Source organism: Cololabis saira, chromosome 21, assembly GCF_033807715.1.
Source record: "Cololabis saira isolate AMF1-May2022 chromosome 21, fColSai1.1, whole genome shotgun sequence".
Classification (NCBI taxonomy): domain Eukaryota; kingdom Metazoa; phylum Chordata; class Actinopteri; order Beloniformes; family Belonidae; genus Cololabis; species Cololabis saira.
The window spans coordinates 34,453,184-34,474,827 of NC_084607.1; the positions used below are offsets into that span (position 1 = coordinate 34,453,184).

The 21,644-nt window shown below is 45.9% G+C and overlaps 1 protein-coding gene across 4 annotated transcripts in view; it reads left to right on the top strand.

Annotated features, from left to right (window-relative positions):
• Positions 1-8,610: 8,610 nt before the first annotated feature.
• Positions 8,611-21,644, top strand: part of LOC133421863 (potassium voltage-gated channel subfamily C member 1-like) — a 102,419-nt gene continuing 89,385 nt past the window's right edge. For all 4 annotated transcript variants that reach the window (XM_061711652.1, XM_061711650.1, XM_061711651.1 and 1 more), the window contains exon 1: positions 8,611-9,169. In XM_061711652.1, coding sequence (XP_061567636.1) covers positions 8,627-9,169 — 543 coding nt within the window. In that variant the 5' untranslated portion in view covers positions 8,611-8,626. The remainder of the gene's footprint in view (positions 9,170-21,644) is intronic.

Genomic DNA, 21,644 nt, shown 5'->3' on the forward strand with positions numbered 1-21,644 from the left:
GTACTAACTCCTCTCCCCTGCGTCCTCCCTCCCTCCCTCCCTCCCTCCCTGCCTCATACTTAGTACATACGCAGAGCTGCAACTCCTATCAACAAAGGACATCCAGAATCCCTGCAGTGGAGCAGCAGCGCTGGGGAATGACTGATTTACAGTGAAAGAGTGTTGATTCACGGCGTTATTAGTATTTTAAGTATCATTATTGTAATAATAATTATGATTATTACTGATCTGCAGCCATCTGGGTTGTTTTGAATGGTATGGCATAAAAGCCCGCCTCTGCTCTGCTGTGATTGGTTTAGTACATCCTGTACTGGTGAAGATGGCTGTGAATGGAGGAGTCCCAGATCCAGAGAGGGAAAGGATATGGCCGGGCAGTGTAGTGTGAACATTGGCATGGTTGCGCAGGTCCTCCTCTTGCCCGTGGGAGCTGGATGACAGTTTCACATGAGCGCGGCCGTGTGCTTGTGTGGGCTACGTCTGCTGGAGTGGAAGCTCTGCGGGGTTATTATGTACATCGATGTGCTGCAGTGCTTTCACCAGGGAGATCACTCTGAATTCTAATAAAAGAGCCGAAGAGAAAGAACATAAAACCCGGAGAAAGCTTTGTGGTTAATGAACTGGTGTGATTGAAGCCCTGTCCTCCCTGCCAGGCGTCGTCCTGACGGACAGGTGAGGCAGGGGGATGCGGCAGGTTCGGTCGCTACTTCTGACCGAGGCTGCAGCGCTGGCGCTGGAGCTCCGATGGTGTTGGAACGGATTCAGAGTGCTGCAGGCTGCTCTCAACGGGCCGACACAGCACATTAGCTCTGCAGCACCGAGGGGGAGGGAGAAGGAGGGAGGGCCAGCACTGAGGAGGATGGGAGGGGTGGGGGGGCGGTGGGGTGGGGTGGGGGACCAGAGAACATCCTGAGTGAGGGAAAGAGGGAGAAAACAGGAGAACACTAATGATGTGAGGGTCTGCAGTATTTCTGCTTTCCTGTAGAATCAGCAAATACTCACTCAGCCCCCTCCATGCTGAAAATACTCCATCAGACCCCCCCCTTCATCCACTCAGAGATGGAGAGACTACGTTGCACACAGAGAGAGAGAGAGAGAAGGGGGGGCACCATCCTTTCTGCTTCAATTAATCCGAGTGTTTTAGCAGATTGAAAGAGTTGAGGAACAGACCAGAGCAATGCAGAGAAGACAGAGGAAGAGGAGGCAGAGGAGAGGAAGAGGAATAAAAGGAGTGTTTCAGCAGAAAGGCTCAAATGATCCTCATTACGCTGTAGTGACATTTCTAAAGTGTGTGTTTACTGAAACATTTTTCACCTTCCCCACCAAAAAATCCCTGCTAACTGACGAGCACGTAAGCAGCCACGTCACTGAAGCAGGTTCACCCTCCTGCAGCCACCAAGTTGTACACGTTATAGGACGAACGACTCAGTGAATCCAGCCTCACATCAGCAGCAGCTCAGGACATGTCACCTTGCTTCATCCAACAGCTTGCACACCCCCTTCAGCGATTGTAGCTCTTGGTAGATATTTCCTGCGTGACTTCATCACAGTGTCATGGTTGTGGGAGAATTCTGGTCCATTGTTCTTTCAGCTCTCTGCAGGTTCCACCACAGCTTTGCTATCAGGTTCAGGTCTGGACTTTGACCAGGTCTTACCAGAACCTTGATTCTTTCTGATGTAGCTCTGTTGCATTGTTTGGGATCATTATCCATTGTTGTGCACCATATGTCCTGCATACTTGACCAGTGGTAATGGTTTGTACCTGTGTGTAGTATGTCACCATGGATGTGATTATAGTACACTACAATGAGAAGCCAGTCATGACTTCTTTGACCACTCCGATTGGCTTATGTGTAGTGATGCATTGCATTATGGGATACAGACTGATCAGTCAAAGCCACAATTTATACTACTAGGACATAATGATTTTATTAAAAATGTAGAACATAGAATGCACCAAATGTACAGTTTGCAGTATGCAAGAGTAGCCCAGATGATTGGCTCCTCTCAGGATAATCTCCAGTGTGAAACTGACTATTTTGGCTCATGTACTGTATCCCGTAATGCAATGTGCTGCTACAATCAAAACCAAACACATTGGTTATGTGAACAGCTATAGATTGTGCCAAAGCGACCTGTTACTACGGTGGCAAACTACATAATAACAATGACTGTTAGACTGGTACATTACACATGATGGTGAAAGTGGTTATCGTAAAACAATGGCTGGTGAATCACAGCAGGAAAAAATTGTTCATTTCTTATTCCATTCATGATGGTGGACTGTTTATGATTCACCGCTGTAGAATCGCACCACACATAACCACTACCACTAACCACAACCCACTGCCCACAGCCCAATACCAATACCAATACCACTAACCACTACCACTAACTACTAACACCAAACATAACCACTACCACTAACCACTACCCACTACCAATACCACTAACACCAAGCAGTAACCCCTAACTGAAACTAGTAACTACTAACACCACACATAACCACTACCACTAACCACAACCCACTACCCACTGCCCACAGCCCAATACCACTAACCACTACCACTAACTACTAACACCAAACATAACCACTACCACTAACCACTACCCACTACCAATACCACTAACACCAACCAGTAACCAGTAACACCAAAATGTAACCAGTAACCACTAACACTAACCACTACCACCAACCCCACCAAATGTTTGGCTTAAGGTTTTTCTCCCACTAGGGGAGTTTTTACCTGCCATTGTTTATGTAATAACTGCTCGGGGTCATGTTCTGGGTATGGGTCTCTGGAAAGCGTCTAGAGACAACTCTGTTGTATTAGACGCTATATAAATAAAATTGAATTGAATTGAATTGAACCAGTTAACACTTACACCAACCAGTAACCAGTAACCACTAACACTAAACACTACCACCAACCAGTTACCACTAACACTACCACTAACACCAACCACTACCACCAACCAGTAACCACTAACACTACCACTAATACCAACCAGTAACCACTAACAACAACTAGTAACCATTACCACTAACACCACACATAACCACTACCACCAACCACTACGACCAACAACTACCACTAACCACTACCACTAACCACTAATAAAAAACAGCAACCAGTAACCACCAGTAACCAGTAACCAGTAACCACCATGGTGAAGTGATGAGGATGAGGAGCACCTTCAGCCACAGACTTGTCGCCCCCCGCCAGAGCACCAAGCGTTTTGGGCAGTCATTTGTGGCTGTGGCCATTAGGCTCCACAACCAGGCGTTGCCAACGGACCACCGCAGACAGGGGCAGGGGATATGAGGACTTGTGTTTTTGCACACTTGCACTTTTTGCACACTACTTGCTCTTGCACATGTACTGGACTTTTATTCTCTTAAACTGTTTTTATTACCAACTAATCTACTCTGTTTTTTAACTTAACTCTTTTTAACTTATTTTAACTCTTCTTAAACTGTTCTGTTGCTGGCTGACAAACCGAATCTCCCTACGGGGACAATAAAGGTTTTCATTCATTCATTCATAACACCAATTACTACCACTAATACCAACCACTAACAGTAACAGTAACCACTAACACCAAACACTACCACTAACCACTAACACCAACCACTACCACTAACAACTCCCAATAAACACTAACACCAAAATACTACCACTAACCACTAACACCAACCACTACCACTAACAACTCCCAATAAACACTAACACCAAAATACTACCACTACCACTAACACCAACCACTACCATCAACCACTACCACTAACACCAACCACTACCAGTAACCACTACCACTAACACCAACCACTACCATCAACCACTACCACTAACACCAACCACTAGCACCAACCACTAACCAATAACACCAACCACTACCATCAACCACTACCACTAACACCAACCACTACCATCAACCACTACCACTAACACCAACCACTAGCACCAACCACTACCACTAACACCAACCACTACCATCAACCACTACCGCTAACACCAACCACTAGCACCAACCACTACCACTAACACCAACCACTACCATCAACCACTACCACTAACACCAACCACTACCAGTAACCACTACCACTAACCACTAACACCAACCACTACCATCAACCACTAACACCAACCACTACCATCAACCACTACCACTAACACCAACCACTACCAGTAACCACTACCACTAACCACTAACACCAACCACTACCATCAACCACTAACACCAACCACTACCATCAACCACTACCACTAACACCAACCACTACCAGTAACCACTACCACTAACCACTAACACCAACCACTACCATCAACCACTACCACTAACACCAACCACTACCAGTAACCACTACCACTAACCACTAACGCCAACCACTACCATCAACCACTACCACTAACACCAACCACTACCAGTAACCACTACCACCAACCACTAACACCAACCACTACCATGAACACCAACCACTACCACTAACACCAACCACTACCACTAACAACTACCAATAACCACTAAGACCGACCACTACCACCAACCACTATCACCAACAACTACCAATAACCACTACCACCAACCACTACCATTAACACCAACCACTACCAGTAACCACTACCACAACCACTAACACCAACCACTACCACCAACCACTACCACTAACACCAACCACTACCATCAACCACTACCACTAACACCAACCACTACCAGTAACCACTACCACAACCACTAACACCAAACACTACTACCAACCACTACCACTAACACCAACCACTACCATCAACCACTAACCAATAACACCAACCACTACCATCAACCACTACCACTAACACCAACCACTACCATCAACCACTACCACTAACACCAACCACTACCATCAACCACTACCACTAACACCAACCACTACCATCAACCACTACCACTAACACCAACCACTAGCACCAACCACTACCACTAACACCAACCACTACCATCAACCACTACCACTAACACCAACCACTACCAGTAACCACTACCACTAACCACTAACACCAACCACTACCATCAACCACTAACACCAACCACTACCATCAACCACTACCACTAACACCAACCACTACCATCAACCACTACCACTAACACCAACCACTACCAGTAACCACTACCACTAACCACTAACACCAACCACTACCATCAACCACTACCACTAACACCAACCACTACCATCAACCACTACCACTAACACCAACCACTACCAGTAACCACTACCACTAACCACTAACGCCAACCACTACCATCAACCACTACCACTAACACCAACCACTACCAGTAACCACTACCCACAACCACTAACACCAACCACTACCATTAACACCAACCACTACCACTAACCACTACCACCAACCACTACCACCAACCACTAACACCAACCACTACCACTAACAACTCCCACTAAACACTAACACCAAAATACTACCACTACCACTAACACCAACCACTACCAGTAACCACTACCCACAACCACTAACACCAACCACTACCATTAACACCAACCACTACCAGTAACCACTACCAATAACCACTAAGACCGACCACTACCACCAACCACTATCACCAACAACTACCAGTAACCACTACCACTAACCATTAACACCAACCACTACCACTAACAACTACCAATAACCACTAAGACCGACCACTACCACCAACCACTATCACCAACAACTACCAATAACCACTACCACTAACACCAACCACTACCATTAACACCAACCACTATCATTAACACCAACCACTACCAGTAACCACTACCACAACCACTAACACCAACCACTACCACTAACAACTACCAATAACCACTAAGACCGACCACTACCACCAACCACTATCACCAACAACTACCAATAACCACTACCACTAACACCAACCACTACCATTAACACCAACCACTACCAGTAACCACTACCACAACCACTAACACCAACCACTACCACTAACAACTACCAATAACCACTAAGACCGACCACTACCATCAACCACTACCACTAACACCAACCACTACCAGTAACCACTACCACTAACCACTAACACCAACCACTACCATCAACCACTAACACCAACCACTACCATCAACCACTACCACTAACACCAACCACTACCAGTAACCACTACCACTAACCACTAACGCCAACCACTACCATCAACCACTACCACTAACACCAACCACTACCAGTAACCACTACCACCAACCACTAACACCAACCACTACCATGAACACCAACCACTACCACTAACACCAACCACTACCATCAACCACTACCACTAACACCAACCACTACCAGTAACCACTACCACTAACCACTAACACCAACCACTACCATCAACCACTACCACTAACACCAACCACTACCAGTAACCACTACCACTAACCACTAACGCCAACCACTACCATCAACCACTACCACTAACACCAACCACTACCAGTAACCACTACCACCAACCACTAACACCAACCACTACCATGAACACCAACCACTACCACTAACACCAACCACTACCACTAACAACTACCAATAACCACTAAGACCGACCACTACCACCAACCACTATCACCAACAACTACCAATAACCACTACCACCAACCACTACCATTAACACCAACCACTACCAGTAACCACTACCACAACCACTAACACCAACCACTACCACCAACCACTACCACTAACACCAACCACTACCATCAACCACTACCACTAACACCAACCACTACCAGTAACCACTACCACAACCACTAACACCAACCACTACTACCAACCACTACCACTAACACCAACCACTACCATCAACCACTAACCAATAACACCAACCACTACCATCAACCACTACCACTAACACCAACCACTACCATCAACCACTACCACTAACACCAACCACTACCATCAACCACTACCACTAACACCAACCACTACCATCAACCACTACCACTAACACCAACCACTAGCACCAACCACTACCACTAACACCAACCACTACCATCAACCACTACCACTAACACCAACCACTACCAGTAACCACTACCACTAACCACTAACACCAACCACTACCATCAACCACTAACACCAACCACTACCATCAACCACTACCACTAACACCAACCACTACCATCAACCACTACCACTAACACCAACCACTACCAGTAACCACTACCACTAACCACTAACACCAACCACTACCATCAACCACTACCACTAACACCAACCACTACCATCAACCACTACCACTAACACCAACCACTACCAGTAACCACTACCACTAACCACTAACGCCAACCACTACCATCAACCACTACCACTAACACCAACCACTACCAGTAACCACTACCCACAACCACTAACACCAACCACTACCATTAACACCAACCACTACCACTAACCACTACCACCAACCACTACCACCAACCACTAACACCAACCACTACAACTAACAACTCCCACTAAACACTAACACCAAAATACTACCACTACCACTAACACCAACCACTACCAGTAACCACTACCCACAACCACTAACACCAACCACTACCATTAACACCAACCACTACCAGTAACCACTACCAATAACCACTAAGACCGACCACTACCACCAACCACTATCACCAACAACTACCAGTAACCACTACCACTAACCATTAACACCAACCACTACCACTAACAACTACCAATAACCACTAAGACCGACCACTACCACCAACCACTATCACCAACAACTACCAATAACCACTACCACTAACACCAACCACTACCATTAACACCAACCACTATCATTAACACCAACCACTACCAGTAACCACTACCACAACCACTAACACCAACCACTACCACTAACAACTACCAATAACCACTAAGACCGACCACTACCACCAACCACTATCACCAACAACTACCAATAACCACTACCACTAACACCAACCACTACCATTAACACCAACCACTACCAGTAACCACTACCACAACCACTAACACCAACCACTACCACTAACAACTACCAATAACCACTAAGACCGACCACTACCACCAACCACTAACATTTACCACTAACACCAACCACTACCACTAACAACTACCAATAACCACTAACACCAACCACTACCACTAACTAACAATAACCACCAACCACTACCAATAACCACTATCACCAACCATTAACACCAACCACTAACAACTACCAATAACCACTACCACTAACCACTAATAAAAACCAGTAACCACTTCTCACTAGGTTCATCTACTAATGCACCAGTAATCACTACTAATAAACTTCCCTCCTTTCCCTAAACTCCTCCTCTCCACCACTAACTCCTCCCTCCTACAGCCCCTTTCCTGACTGCTCCATTCTTACTCGTTACCCCCCCTCCCTACACACACACACACACACACACACACACACACACACACACACACACACACACACACACACACACACACACACACACACACACACACACACACACACACACACACACACACACACACACCCCTCAGCATCCTGGCCCCGCCCCCCCGCCTCCTGCCTCCCAGCCGGCTCCAGTGCGGGACCGCAGCATCATTCCTGCTCCGGGACTGGAGGATGCTCCAGCGCAGCCATGACCTGCTCGGCGTCAGATAGCGAGAAGATCGTCATCAACTGCGGGGGGGTCCGGCACCAGACCTACCGCAGCACCCTGAAGACGCTGCCGGGGACGCGGCTCTCCTGGCTCACGGAGCCGGACGCGCACAGCAACTTCGACTATGACCCCCAATCGGACGAGTTCTTTTTCGACCGGCACCCGGCCACGTTCGCCTTCATCCTCAACTACTACCGCACCGGGAGGCTGCACTGCCCCGGGGATGTCTGCGGGCCGCTGTTCGAGGAGGAGCTGGCGTTCTGGGGCATCGACGAGACGGACGTGGAGGCGTGCTGCTGGATGAACTACCGCCAGCACAGGGACGCGGAGGAGGCGCTGGACAGCTTCGACACCCCCGAGCCCGACAACCCCGACGACGACCCGGCCCTGACCGGGGGCGCGGACGGGGACCTGAACCGGCTGTGCGTGCAGGAGGACGGCCGCAGGGCCACGTGGTGGGAGGTGTGGCAGCCCTTCATGTGGGCGCTTTTTGAGGACCCCTACTCCTCCAAGTACGCGCGGGTGAGTGTGCCGCGTAATGCGCAAGGGCAGCCTTTTCTATGCGCCCGTTTTGCGCGCGCCGGCGTGCGTAAATGTCCCCTGTAAGGGATGGAGAAGGAGGACACGGAGTCTGCTGGGGTTCCATACCGCAGAGCCCCAATGAGGTCTCTAACACTTCTGTTCCCCATCTCACCGTCTTGTTCCTCTTCTTTCTCCCCCATCCTTCGGTCTCCACTCACATCTTCTGCTCCCCATCTCACCATCTTGTTCCTCTTCTTTCTCCCCATCCATCGGTCTCTGTTCACACTCTTCTGCTCCCCATCTCACCGTCTTGTTCCTCTTCTTTCTCCCCATCCTTCGGTCTCCGTTCACACTCTTCTGCTCCCCATCTCACCGTCTTGTTCCTCTTCTTTCTCCCCATCCTTCGGTCTCCACTCACATCTTCTGCTCCCCATCTCACCGTCTTGTTCCTCTTCTCCCCCATCCTTCGGTCTCCATCTTCCTCCATCCCCCTACCCCCCCCTCCTCTCTGTCCCCAACCTTCACTTTCTATCCTACTCTCATCACCCTCCTCTCTCTCCATCCTCCTATTCCTCTAATTATAAGCCCATGAGGTTTAATCTGCTCTGGCGGACAGTCTCGATGGCTCGGAGAATCTCCTTAGAATGATAATAATTTATGACTTTTAATGAATCCTTCAGTAATGATAATAAGTTTGTGTGGGTTCATCCGACTCTCACTGATCTCTCGCTGCTTAAAAGTCTTAAGATGAATCCATCTCAGTGTGTATAAACTGACGATGAAAGAAAGAAACTGATCAGAGCAGTTCTGGAGTCAGTTTCCATGGAGAGGTTATTGTGACTGAAAATGAAAATGCACTAAAACTTTGTCTCAAGCTGCAGCTCTTTCAAGGCCAATGTAACTCCAAGTCAAATGTCTTTACCACTGAAAGTACAAGAAGGCATTCCTGCCCTCGTTGGTGTGAAATTTGTGCTTAGGGAGTAAAAACGGCCCAAATGGGCCCGGTGTAGGTCACCTGGTGGAGCAGGTGCAGCGTATTCAGGGGCTGTTGTCCTTGTGGAGGTCGTCCAGGTTCAGGTCTTATTTCTGTCTGTTCACATAGAAAACTGAGGTCTGAACAGTTTTCTGTCTGAACACTGTTCTGGAGCCGTCAATTTACAGCTCAGAGAAAACATTTCTGGTTGAGTCTGTTCCAACAGTTCTATGTCTTCATGTTCCCTTGTTACAAGGACATGCCATGTTTTCTACACCCGGGACACTCAGCGTCCTGCACCACCACCACCACAACCACCCTCCTCGACTGTCTGCATACTTTATGGACAAAGATTTTTTAAATAACCATAAAGGAGGTGAAATAGAAATAAAAGCTAAACACCAACACAAGGACCTAAATGTTTAACAAACCCCTTAAACTGAAACTCCAGGACACCAAGGCCACATCTACTGCAGAGTCCAGGTGTTCCCGTGTTCAGGGTTCAGGTGTTCAAATGTTCAAGTGTTCAAATGTTCAGGTGTTCAGGTATTTAGGGTTCAGGTGTTCAAATGTTCAAGTGTTCAAGTGTTCAGGTGTCCAGGTGTTCAGAGTTCAGGTGTTCCGGTGTTTAGGGTTCAGGTGTTCAGGTGTTCAAGTGTTCAAGTGTTCAGAGTTCAGGTATTCAGGGTTCAGGTGTTTAGGGGTTCGGGGTTTAGGTGTTCAGGTATTCAGGGTTCAGGTGTTCAGGTGTTTAGGGTTCAGGTGTTCAGCGTTCAGGTTTTGAGGGTTCAGGTGTTCAGAGTTCAGGTGTTCAAGGTTCATGTGTTCAGGGGTTCCGGTGCTTAGGGGTCATGTGTTCAATGGTTCAGGTATTCAGGGTTCAGCTGTTTAGGGTTCAAGTGTTTAGGGTTCAAGTTTTCAGGGTTCAGGTGTTTAGGGTTCAAGTGTTCAGGTGTTTAGGGTTCAGGTGTTCAGGGTTCAGGTGTTCAGGTGTTTAGGGTTCAGGTGTTTAGGGTTCAGGTGTTCAGGGTTCAGGTGTTTAGGGTTCAGGTGTTCAGGGTTCAGGTGTTTAGGGTTCAGGTGTTCAGGGTTCAGGTGTTTAGGGTTCAGGTGTTCAGGGTTCAGGTGTTTAGGGTTCAGGTGTTCAGGGTTCAGGTGTTCAGGTGTTTAGGGTTCAGGTGTTTAGGGTTCAGGTGTTCAGGGTTCAGGTGTTTAGGGTTCAGGTGTTCAGGGTTCAGGTGTTTAGGGTTCAGGTGTTCAGGTGTTTAGGGTTCAGGTGTTCAGGTGTTTAGGGTTCAGGTGTTCAGGGTTCAAGTGTTTAGGGTTCAAATGTTCAGGGTTCAGGTGTTTAGGGTTCAAGTGTTCAGGGTTCAAGTGTTCAGGGTTCAAGTGTTCAGGGTTCAAGTGTTCAGGGTTCAGGTGTTTAGGGCTCAAGTGTTAAGGTGTTCAGGGTTCAGGTGTTCAGGGTTCAGGTGTTCAGGTGTTTAGGGTTCAGGGTTCAGGTGTTCAGGTGTTCAGGTGTTCAGGTGTTTAGGGTTCAGGGTTCAGGTGTTCAGGTGTTCAGGTGTTTAGGGTTCAGGTGTTCAGGTGTTCAGGTGTTTAGGGTTCAGGTGTTCAGGTTTTCAGGGTTCAGGTGTTCAGGTGTTCAGGGTTCAGGGTTCAGGGGTTCAATGTTCAAGTGTTTAGGGTTCAGGTGTTCAGGTGTTTAGGGTTCAGGTGTTCAGGGTTCAGGTGTTCAGGATTCAGGTGTTCAGGGTTCAAGTGTTAATGGTTCATGTGTTCAGGTATTCAGTGTTCAGGTGTTCAGGTGTTTAGGGTTCAGGTGTTCAGGTGTTTAGGGTTCAGGGTTCAAGTGTTCAGTGTTCAGGTATTCAGGTATGTAGGGTTAGTGTCAGTGACACAGGTTTATTTTCACCCCCATTTTCTGTTAAGATTCTGGTTTTCTCGTATTTCCTGAGGGTTTCGTTAGTTGTACTTACCTAGTCTAATTTTCTGGAATCCTTTGCGTTACATTTCTGGTTGTGTTACTTCATGTTTTAGTTCGAGACCTTATAGTTTTACGTCCTTTTGGCTTTCATCGTCCAAGTTCAAGTGTTCAAATGTTCAGGTGTTCAGGTATTTAGGGTTCAGGTGTTCAAATGTTCAAGTGTTCAAGTGTTCAGGTGTCCAGGTGTTCAGAGTTCAGGTGTTCCGGTGTTTAGGGTTCAGGTGTTCAGGTGTTCAAGTGTTCAAGTGTTCAGAGTTCAGGTATTCAGGGTTCAGGTGTTTAGGGGTTCGGGGTTTAGGTGTTCAGGTATTCAGGGTTCAGGTGTTCAGGTGTTTAGGGTTCAGGTGTTCAGCGTTCAGGTTTTGAGGGTTCAGGTGTTCAGAGTTCAGGTGTTCAAGGTTCATGTGTTCAGGGGTTCCGGTGCTTAGGGGTCATGTGTTCAATGGTTCAGGTATTCAGGGTTCAGCTGTTTAGGGTTCAAGTGTTTAGGGTTCAAGTTTTCAGGGTTCAGGTGTTTAGGGTTCAAGTGTTCAGGTGTTTAGGGTTCAGGTGTTCAGGGTTCAGGTGTTCAGGTGTTTAGGGTTCAGGTGTTTAGGGTTCAGGTGTTCAGGGTTCAGGTGTTTAGGGTTCAGGTGTTCAGGGTTCAGGTGTTTAGGGTTCAGGTGTTCAGGGTTCAGGTGTTTAGGGTTCAGGTGTTCAGGGTTCAGGTGTTTAGGGTTCAGGTGTTCAGGGTTCAGGTGTTCAGGTGTTTAGGGTTCAGGTGTTTAGGGTTCAGGTGTTCAGGGTTCAGGTGTTTAGGGTTCAGGTGTTCAGGGTTCAGGTGTTTAGGGTTCAGGTGTTCAGGTGTTTAGGGTTCAGGTGTTCAGGTGTTTAGGGTTCAGGTGTTCAGGGTTCAAGTGTTTAGGGTTCAAATGTTCAGGGTTCAGGTGTTTAGGGTTCAAGTGTTCAGGGTTCAAGTGTTCAGGGTTCAAGTGTTCAGGGTTCAAGTGTTCAGGGTTCAGGTGTTTAGGGCTCAAGTGTTAAGGTGTTCAGGGTTCAGGTGTTCAGGGTTCAGGTGTTCAGGTGTTTAGGGTTCAGGGTTCAGGTGTTCAGGTGTTCAGGTGTTCAGGTGTTTAGGGTTCAGGGTTCAGGTGTTCAGGTGTTCAGGTGTTTAGGGTTCAGGTGTTCAGGTGTTCAGGTGTTTAGGGTTCAGGTGTTCAGGTTTTCAGGGTTCAGGTGTTCAGGTGTTCAGGGTTCAGGGTTCAGGGGTTCAATGTTCAAGTGTTTAGGGTTCAGGTGTTCAGGTGTTTAGGGTTCAGGTGTTCAGGGTTCAGGTGTTCAGGATTCAGGTGTTCAGGGTTCAAGTGTTAATGGTTCATGTGTTCAGGTATTCAGTGTTCAGGTGTTCAGGTGTTTAGGGTTCAGGTGTTCAGGTGTTTAGGGTTCAGGGTTCAAGTGTTCAGTGTTCAGGTATTCAGGTATGTAGGGTTAGTGTCAGTGACACAGGTTTATTTTCACCCCCATTTTCTGTTAAGATTCTGGTTTTCTCGTATTTCCTGAGGGTTTCGTTAGTTGTACTTACCTAGTCTAATTTTCTGGAATCCTTTGCGTTACATTTCTGGTTGTGTTACTTCATGTTTTAGTTCGAGACCTTATAGTTTTACGTCCTTTTGGCTTTCATCGTCCTCTGAATGTGGGCGCTCCACACACCTCATCATCCGCACTTTGATGCGAGTCAGACGTCCTTGAGAATGCGACGGAGGTGAGTGACGTAAACACTCTCATCCCCACTTTAAAGCTGCCTGATCCTTTTCCGAATTCCCAGCATGCTTTGGAAAGCGACCGCATCCATCAATCAATCAATCAATCAAACTTTATTTGTAAAGCACTTTTCATACAACGTGTGCAACACAAAGTGTTTTAAAGAATTAAAAGAAAGGCATAGAAGCAATTAGAATAATAAACCCTCCCAACTTCCACCACAACAACACATTAACACAATCGCACACAAATACTGCAACACACACCAACAGTATCGATAACAGAGCAGGAATAGAGAACATCAAACGAAATGTATAAAACCCATAAATGTATACTTAAAGAAATAAACATGTTAACTCTAATATGTTTTCTTCAAGAATAACAAGTGGCACTCTGAGCTTTTGTAGCGACAACTGACTTTTACTGAGCTGACTGACGTCATCGTGGTGCAAATACACCGTAGCTCTGAGGAGTCAGTGCGCTGGTGGAAATACAGGACTGTCTCAGAAAATTAGAATATTGTGATAAAGTTCTTTATTTTCTGTAATGCAATTAAAAAACAAAAATGTCATACATTCTGGATTCATTACAAATCAGCTGAAATATTGCAAGCCTTTTATTATTTTAATATTGCTGATTATGGTTTACAGTTTAAGATTAAGATTCCCAGAATATTCTAATTTCTTGAGATAGGATATTTGAGTTTTCTCAAGCTGTAAGCCATGATCAGCAATATTAAAATAATAAAAGGCTTGCAATATTTCAGTTGATTTGTAATGAATCCAGAATGTATGACATTTTTGTTTTTTGTAATTGCATTACAGAAAATCACAATATTCTAATTTTCTGAGACAGTCCTGTACATCTATTTTTTCATCTGCTAATTGCTTGCTTTCATCCATCCATCCATCCATCCATCCATCCATCCATCCATCCATCCATCCATCCATCCATCCATCCATCCATCCATCCATCCATCCATCCATCCATCCATCCATCCATCCATCCATCCATCCATCCATCCATCCATCCCTCCATCCATCCATCCATCCATATCCACTTACCTGGACAGGTAACCAGTCCATTACAGGACACTTGAAGAAATTTTAATGAAAATGAGAAAGTTTCACAATTTACATTTTGTGTGTTATCAAAGTTGAAAAGCTGTGAGGTTCAGCGCCACTTGTCCTTTTTTTCTGCGCTCTTTTTGCTCAACAGAAACTAAATAAATCAACAAGTACAAATGGCTAAGATATCAGAGGATTTAAGTTGAAAGATACTGAATAAGACTTTTAAATAAAGAACATTAATTGTTCTCCATCTGTCTCTATATCTAAAACCTCCTTGGTCCACCCTTGCATACTCTCATCTTTATTGTCCCTGATGACATCAAACAAGACACAAATGCATCGATGCTGGTGAGAAAGTTGGAGCATAAAGCATGTTTGAAACATTGCATGTGCAGGGCTATTTTATCTGCAATTTAAGTTTATACTTTTAACAATCATGTGTTCACCTCATATGTGCATATTTTCCTTTCACTGTCAAGCAATCAAACTCACCTCTTGCACATCACCGACCTGCAGAACCAATCTCCTGCTGTTCCTGTTTTCATGCAGCTACGCTTCATCTGATGTGAGAGAGGTTGAATGTTGATCATGCTGTATCATTTGTGTCTCACAATAAACCAGATTCAGAGTTTACATTTTATCTATACTGCAGAGGTGAAATGTTGCTGGTGTACTGAATTCATTTTGCACAGACTGTATATAAATACTTAAGCTGACAGTCTGATGTAACCTGAGAAAAGAGGACATTACCTTTGCCAACTTTAGCCCGACATCTGCCACAATAGACAGAAAATACAGAAGACCGCAAACTGTTTACTGAACTGACCAACCCATCTCAGAAAAAGTGGGGTGTAAACGCAGCGTTAGTGACTGATAGGTAGATTGATAGATACAGTAGTTAATTTATTCCTTAAGTGAATGGTTTTTATTGTTGTCTCAACTGCTATATCAATGAGTTTTAAGACAGAGTGGTCATCTTTACACAGTTACAATGGTTGTAGTCTTAGCCTTAAACCCTAACAGGCTAGTGTTGGAAGTATGTAGCAACTGGTCGCTGGTGAAAGGTTTCTGAGACATGCTGGTCTTTTATAATGTACTCATTTAGCTACAGTACTTGAAAATCCATCCATTAAATCTGAGTCGTTCCATTGGTGTGGTGTGGTGCATGCAGATACTGCATCATGATTAAAAATGGCCTGAATGATCTGTTATCTGTCCCTGGATCCGGACGCATTGGAATCAATATAAAAAGAAAAATACTGTTCGATAAAATCACTGCAAATGTTTTTTTTACCAATAAAACACTTGTTTTGGCGAGATACAAGTCTCTTGGTGCAGCCGAAGAGTGGAGGGGTCCCACTTTGGTGGCGTCAGGATTTCATCTCCGCTTTTTGCAGATGATGTGGTTCTGTACGTGTCATCGAGTCATGATCTTCAGCTCCCTCTGGAGTGTTTCACAGCTGAGGGTGAAGCAGCAGGGATGAGACTCAGCACCTCTGTCGTCTCAGAAAAAGCTGGAGTGTCTTTCCCAGGTCTGGAGTGAGGTGCTGCCTCGAGTGGAAGGGTTTAAGTATGTTAGGGTCTTGTTCATGAGTGAGGGAAGACTGGAGAAGAAGATCTAAAGCTGGTTCAGTGCAGCGTCTGCAGTAATTGGACTTGTCTGCACTAACCAGGTTAGTGGCTCGATCCCTAGTCCCATCACTTGTTGAAGTGTCCTTGGGCAGGACACTGAACCCCCCTTTGCCCCCGTGTGTACATTGAGATGCTGCATACAGTGACTGTGTGTTTGGGTGAATGGGTACACAAAAAACACTCTGTCAAGTGCTTTGTAGAACCTGAATTCGGTTAAAATGGGTCTTCATGAGTGCAGGTGTAGAGCATGTGAGAGATGAGTCCCTCGGCCTCTTAAGCAGACCTAAGAACCAGCTGAAGTTGATGTAATAATTGCTCGGGGGTCATGTTCTGGGTCTCTGGAAAGCGCCTAGAGACAACAAATAAATAAAATTGAATTGAATTGAATTGAAGTACCTTAAATGCACCACACAGAGGGGTGAAAGCATTGCTTAAGTGGTCACCTCATTTGTGGATTCAGTGTGGTCACATGGACATTTACTGTGGTGAAACAGAAATAACATGATGTCATAGGTGCGTTTCCACCAGCAGGAGTTCAGGATAAACCTCACAGACAGCACAGGAACCTCTAACCGGGCCAAGCGCCTCCTCAGCCCCTTCAGCTGGCCGGTCTCCATGATGCTGTAGTAGCCAACACAAGAACCTTTGGCTGAGCAACGACACAGCCCACCACGAGGCGGCAGGAATGTGCATTTCTTTGCTGTTAGCAAACAGACAGCACCACAAAAGAAAAAGAGAAGAAGAAACAAGTAATCAATTGAGGTTACTTGCGTTTTAGTTTGGTTTTTTAGTCCCCCTGCCGGACCTTTATATTGGCGTAATATAGCAACAAGACCTGAACTAATTCGTCTGTCCTTTTATATTTTCTTCTTTCCATCTTCATCAAATCTTTCTGGTCCCAATGGCTTAAATCAGTTGTCTTCCCATGGTTTATTTGAAACGTGAGAGTGCTGAACACAATTTAGAAATAGCGATTAACATAGACCAAGTAGTTCCTGGTGACCAGTCTAAGTTCTTATCCTACTACAGGAACCTTTTTTGCCCCTCAAAGGTTCCTGACTGCCACTTTTTGGGAAGGCTGGTCCTGGTGATGGAGACACGCCTCGACGATCCGGCCCAAAACATACAGTATATCCTAAACTGCTTGGAGTGGAAACGCACCTCAAGTGATTGTTCTGTCAGGTTCCGGCTTGGAACTACTTTGAAAGCTGTTTTCCCTTCAGCTTCAGTAAAATATTTAAACTTCAGATGTTCAGTAAATTAGCCATCTATAAAGACATTTGTCAAGTCTCTATGATCACACCAAGAGGATCGACTTCAATCATATTCAGTATAACTGCAGTATACAGACATGCAGATGTTGATTCCAGGGCAGACTCCTCTTTAGTGTCTCCTTACAAACACTGCAGACCCTCCGCCGTGACTCTGACCCCTCTGTCTGCAGACCCTCCTCCTATGTTTGTGGCACAGGTTTAGGTCACGCTGCCTTCTCTTAGCTAAGCCTTCTTCTCAGACTCTTTCAGTCAAATCAGAACAAGCATTCTCTTTATGATATGAAAGACTATGCTCTATTAGGTCTTTATTTACAGCTCTGATGTCAGTGCAGATCGAAGCCCTGAGTTACAAATGTGATTGACAGATTGCCATTGGCTTTGTCAGCTGTCAATCAAAATGCATTGTACGCATTTATACAGAAATGTGAGGTGTAATATACTTTTATCTAATGGGACAGATAAAAATCAAACAAAAAGCATCAACTGCGGACAGTTGTCATGGCTGTGAAATATAACTACTGAGGTCAAATCTGTTTTTGTACCAGACAGTAAATATGTGCATTTCTGCTGTGACGTTTGACATTTTAACATGGAGGGTCAATGGAGATGAACCCACCTTTGGATCCAGACCTTAGTGGTCAGTAGAGGAACTACAGGTCTCGATCAGACCCTGGTGGTCACTAAAGGAACGGCTGGTTACTAATATCCGCCTCACCTTCTACCCAGGAGTTGTGATGCTTGATGAAGTGATGCTTGGCCGGCCTTAATGCCCTAACTGAGTATGAGGAGTGTTCTTTCACGTGTTGGCGGACAGAAAAAGACCAGGAGATTTATGTGTGAGATCAACCGAGGAGTAAATAACAAAGGACCACCAGAAGGAAAACAACTTTCATGGCAGTGGGGGAATAAATGTGATAGTGAAGGAGTTAATTTGACAACTTGTCTCTCGGTTTAAACCGTGTCAGACAGCTGAAGACGAAGCCACAGCGTCTGGCTTTTTGCAGAAGAAAACAAAACCCAAATGCATGAACCGAAAAAGAAATGTCCACCTACCAGAATAACTACATATAAAACACTAAATATTTCAGTGCTCACATCCTAGTGGCGAGTCGTGGCATTGGCAGGTGACCTACTGGACGCTCCAGTAAAAACACACCCATCACCATCTGTTTTGGAGAAACAAAATGAGAGATAATGGGAAGCTGATGGTCGGGCAGCTCTGAGGATTTACTGCAGGTTGAGACGTATGCAGCCATCCTTCACAGATCCCAAACATGTCATGTTCATCATGTAATGGTGGGTACTAAGTGGTGTCTGGGGGAAGTCCTGGGACATGCAGCTCCGTGCATTCACAGTCTTTATCCGTCCAGGTAACGCTGACTGTGATGCTCATCTGGATAACGTGCTTTACGAAGCCTTTTGTGTGCATAATCTTAATTTCTACAAAACCATCTGTTTGTGCAACACACCTCCTCCGATCCGTCAACTCCGCAGAGCTTTACTGAGTCCAACAGAAGCGGAACCGCACGACTGTAAACGCGGCAGGCAGGTCACAATGAGGAAGACTGAAGAAAGGGATGAAAGATGAAGGACAAGGCACCTTTACCTTTTTTCTTCTGCTAGTTTATAGTCCAGAAAAGCTCCTGCAGAGCCCCCTCCCCCCACCAAACGACAGCTCCTCCCCCACGCTCCGCCATCACCCGCGCGCTCTGTTTTATTTCCTAGGTTTCAAAGCTGAGTGCTGCATTGCTTATTATCACTCTTGCCCCCCCAAAGCTTTCCACTGCATGTCCCTCCCCTTCTCCCCCCCCTGCTCCCCCCTCCTTCAGCTTGTGCTATAGCGTAATACTGCAGTCCTGGTGGAAGCTGACGGTGCTGTAGTCTGCAGATGGGGGAGGGGGGAGCAGTGCAGGGGAAGGGGGGGTGCTTCAGTTTCTGCAACCCCTCGTTTTCATTTCTGCCCCCCCCCCCCCATTTCTTCTTCTGTCCTACTGATGAGGAACGCTTGCATCATCGATCCACTGCAACGTCTCAGTTGAGAGAAATTCCTCGTCCTTTGTAAGGAGAACACACACCGACACCGACACACACACACACACACACACACACACACACACACACACACACACACACACACACACACACACACACACACACACATACCGACACACGAACACACACACCTTTCCTTTTTCTTTGGATGTGAGAGATGAATGCTCGCCGTTGAGTCACACACACCTTCATACACACGTTACCGTAGTACTCTGACTTTGTTTTTTCTAACAGTGGTTGCCGCTGCAGGACCGGTGTGATTGGACAGTCAGACCTGCAGGTGTTCAGAGACGGGGCTCTGTGTTGCATTAACAACTACACACACACCGTTAAAGCGGACAAATGCATTCGGTTAGACCCCAAGCAGAGGGCCTGGAGGACCCGGGAGGTCCAGCGGTGGTTGGTGGACAGGGACACCACCTTCAGGTCTGGCCAGCCTGAAGGTGAGGCATCAGAACGGGCAGGTCAGACTACAGCAGTGGTCCTCACTCCTGGTCCTCCAGAGCCGCTGTCCTGCATGTTTCTGATGTTTCCCTGCGCCAGTAAACCCTGATACAGATGACTGTGTCACCAACAGAACTGTGCAGACCTGGAGGAAACATTGGTGATGACCACTAATTAGAATCAGGTGTGTTGATGCAATTACTACTTAAGGTCTGGGGGTTGGGAAGGTTCTGATTGGATAGGGGGGGGGGGGCCGGAAGTTATGTCCACCGGAAGAAAAACAAACTTAGCTTCTACAACTTTGAAAAGCTCACAATTTTTATGTTTCCTGTTTCCATCTGTTCTTTTAATTATTTCCAGGTCCTCCAAGCTATTTATTAAATAAATGGTCTCTGCTCTTGACCAGCGTTTACTGCGTGCTGCATCTTGAAACTTTGTTTGAAAACCAGCCAAGTGGAATATAAGCGTCATGGAGACAGACGGGCGAGGGAACGAGCAGAAAGAAAGACCGGGATTAATTTAAAGAGGAATGAGTGGATACATGATTGCGGAATTATTCTATTCGGATTTAAAATCAGAATAAACCAGCCACTTACTTCGGAATTAAGTTTAATTCGGAATGGCCATTTTCATTCAGAATTAGGTGTTTACATGGTAATTTTTACTTATTTTAAATCGGATTTAATTTTAATTCTGAATTAAAGAGGAATTAAACTTCCCATGTAAATGCACTCAGTGTGGTGCAAGGAGAATAACCTGCTCCCCAGCATCTTAAAGACCAATGAGCTGATAGTTGACTACAAGGTGAAGACAGACATTTGATCACTGATCATCAGTGAGGACAGTGTGGAGAGGTTCAGGACTTCTGCTTCTGGAAGTCCATATGGAGTAGAACCTGACCTGAGCTGTTGAACACGGGCCGGCAGATCTCCCCGAGGGGGATCAGGAATGAAGATCATCTCCCAGAGCCTGCTGGTGTTGATTTTATTGATGCTCCATACACATTGGTGTGGTAGTTGCACTTTGATGAGAGGAAAGTCCTGCACACGAACCACGAACACGGCCCAAAAGATGCTCGGCTGCACAGAACTCAACTCAAAAGAACTGCAATAGGACTCGCTAAAACACCTGAGATGCAAAAACACAACTGTTGCTGTGATTAAAAGCTAAAGAATAAAAATATGTTCGAGGACAATTTTTACTTTATTTGGTTTGTCTCATTGTATGTTTATATTTTGTTATAGGTTTGTGTTTCATTTTAGGTTAGGTTTAGGTTTCATTTTCATTTCAGCTTTTTTTTAGG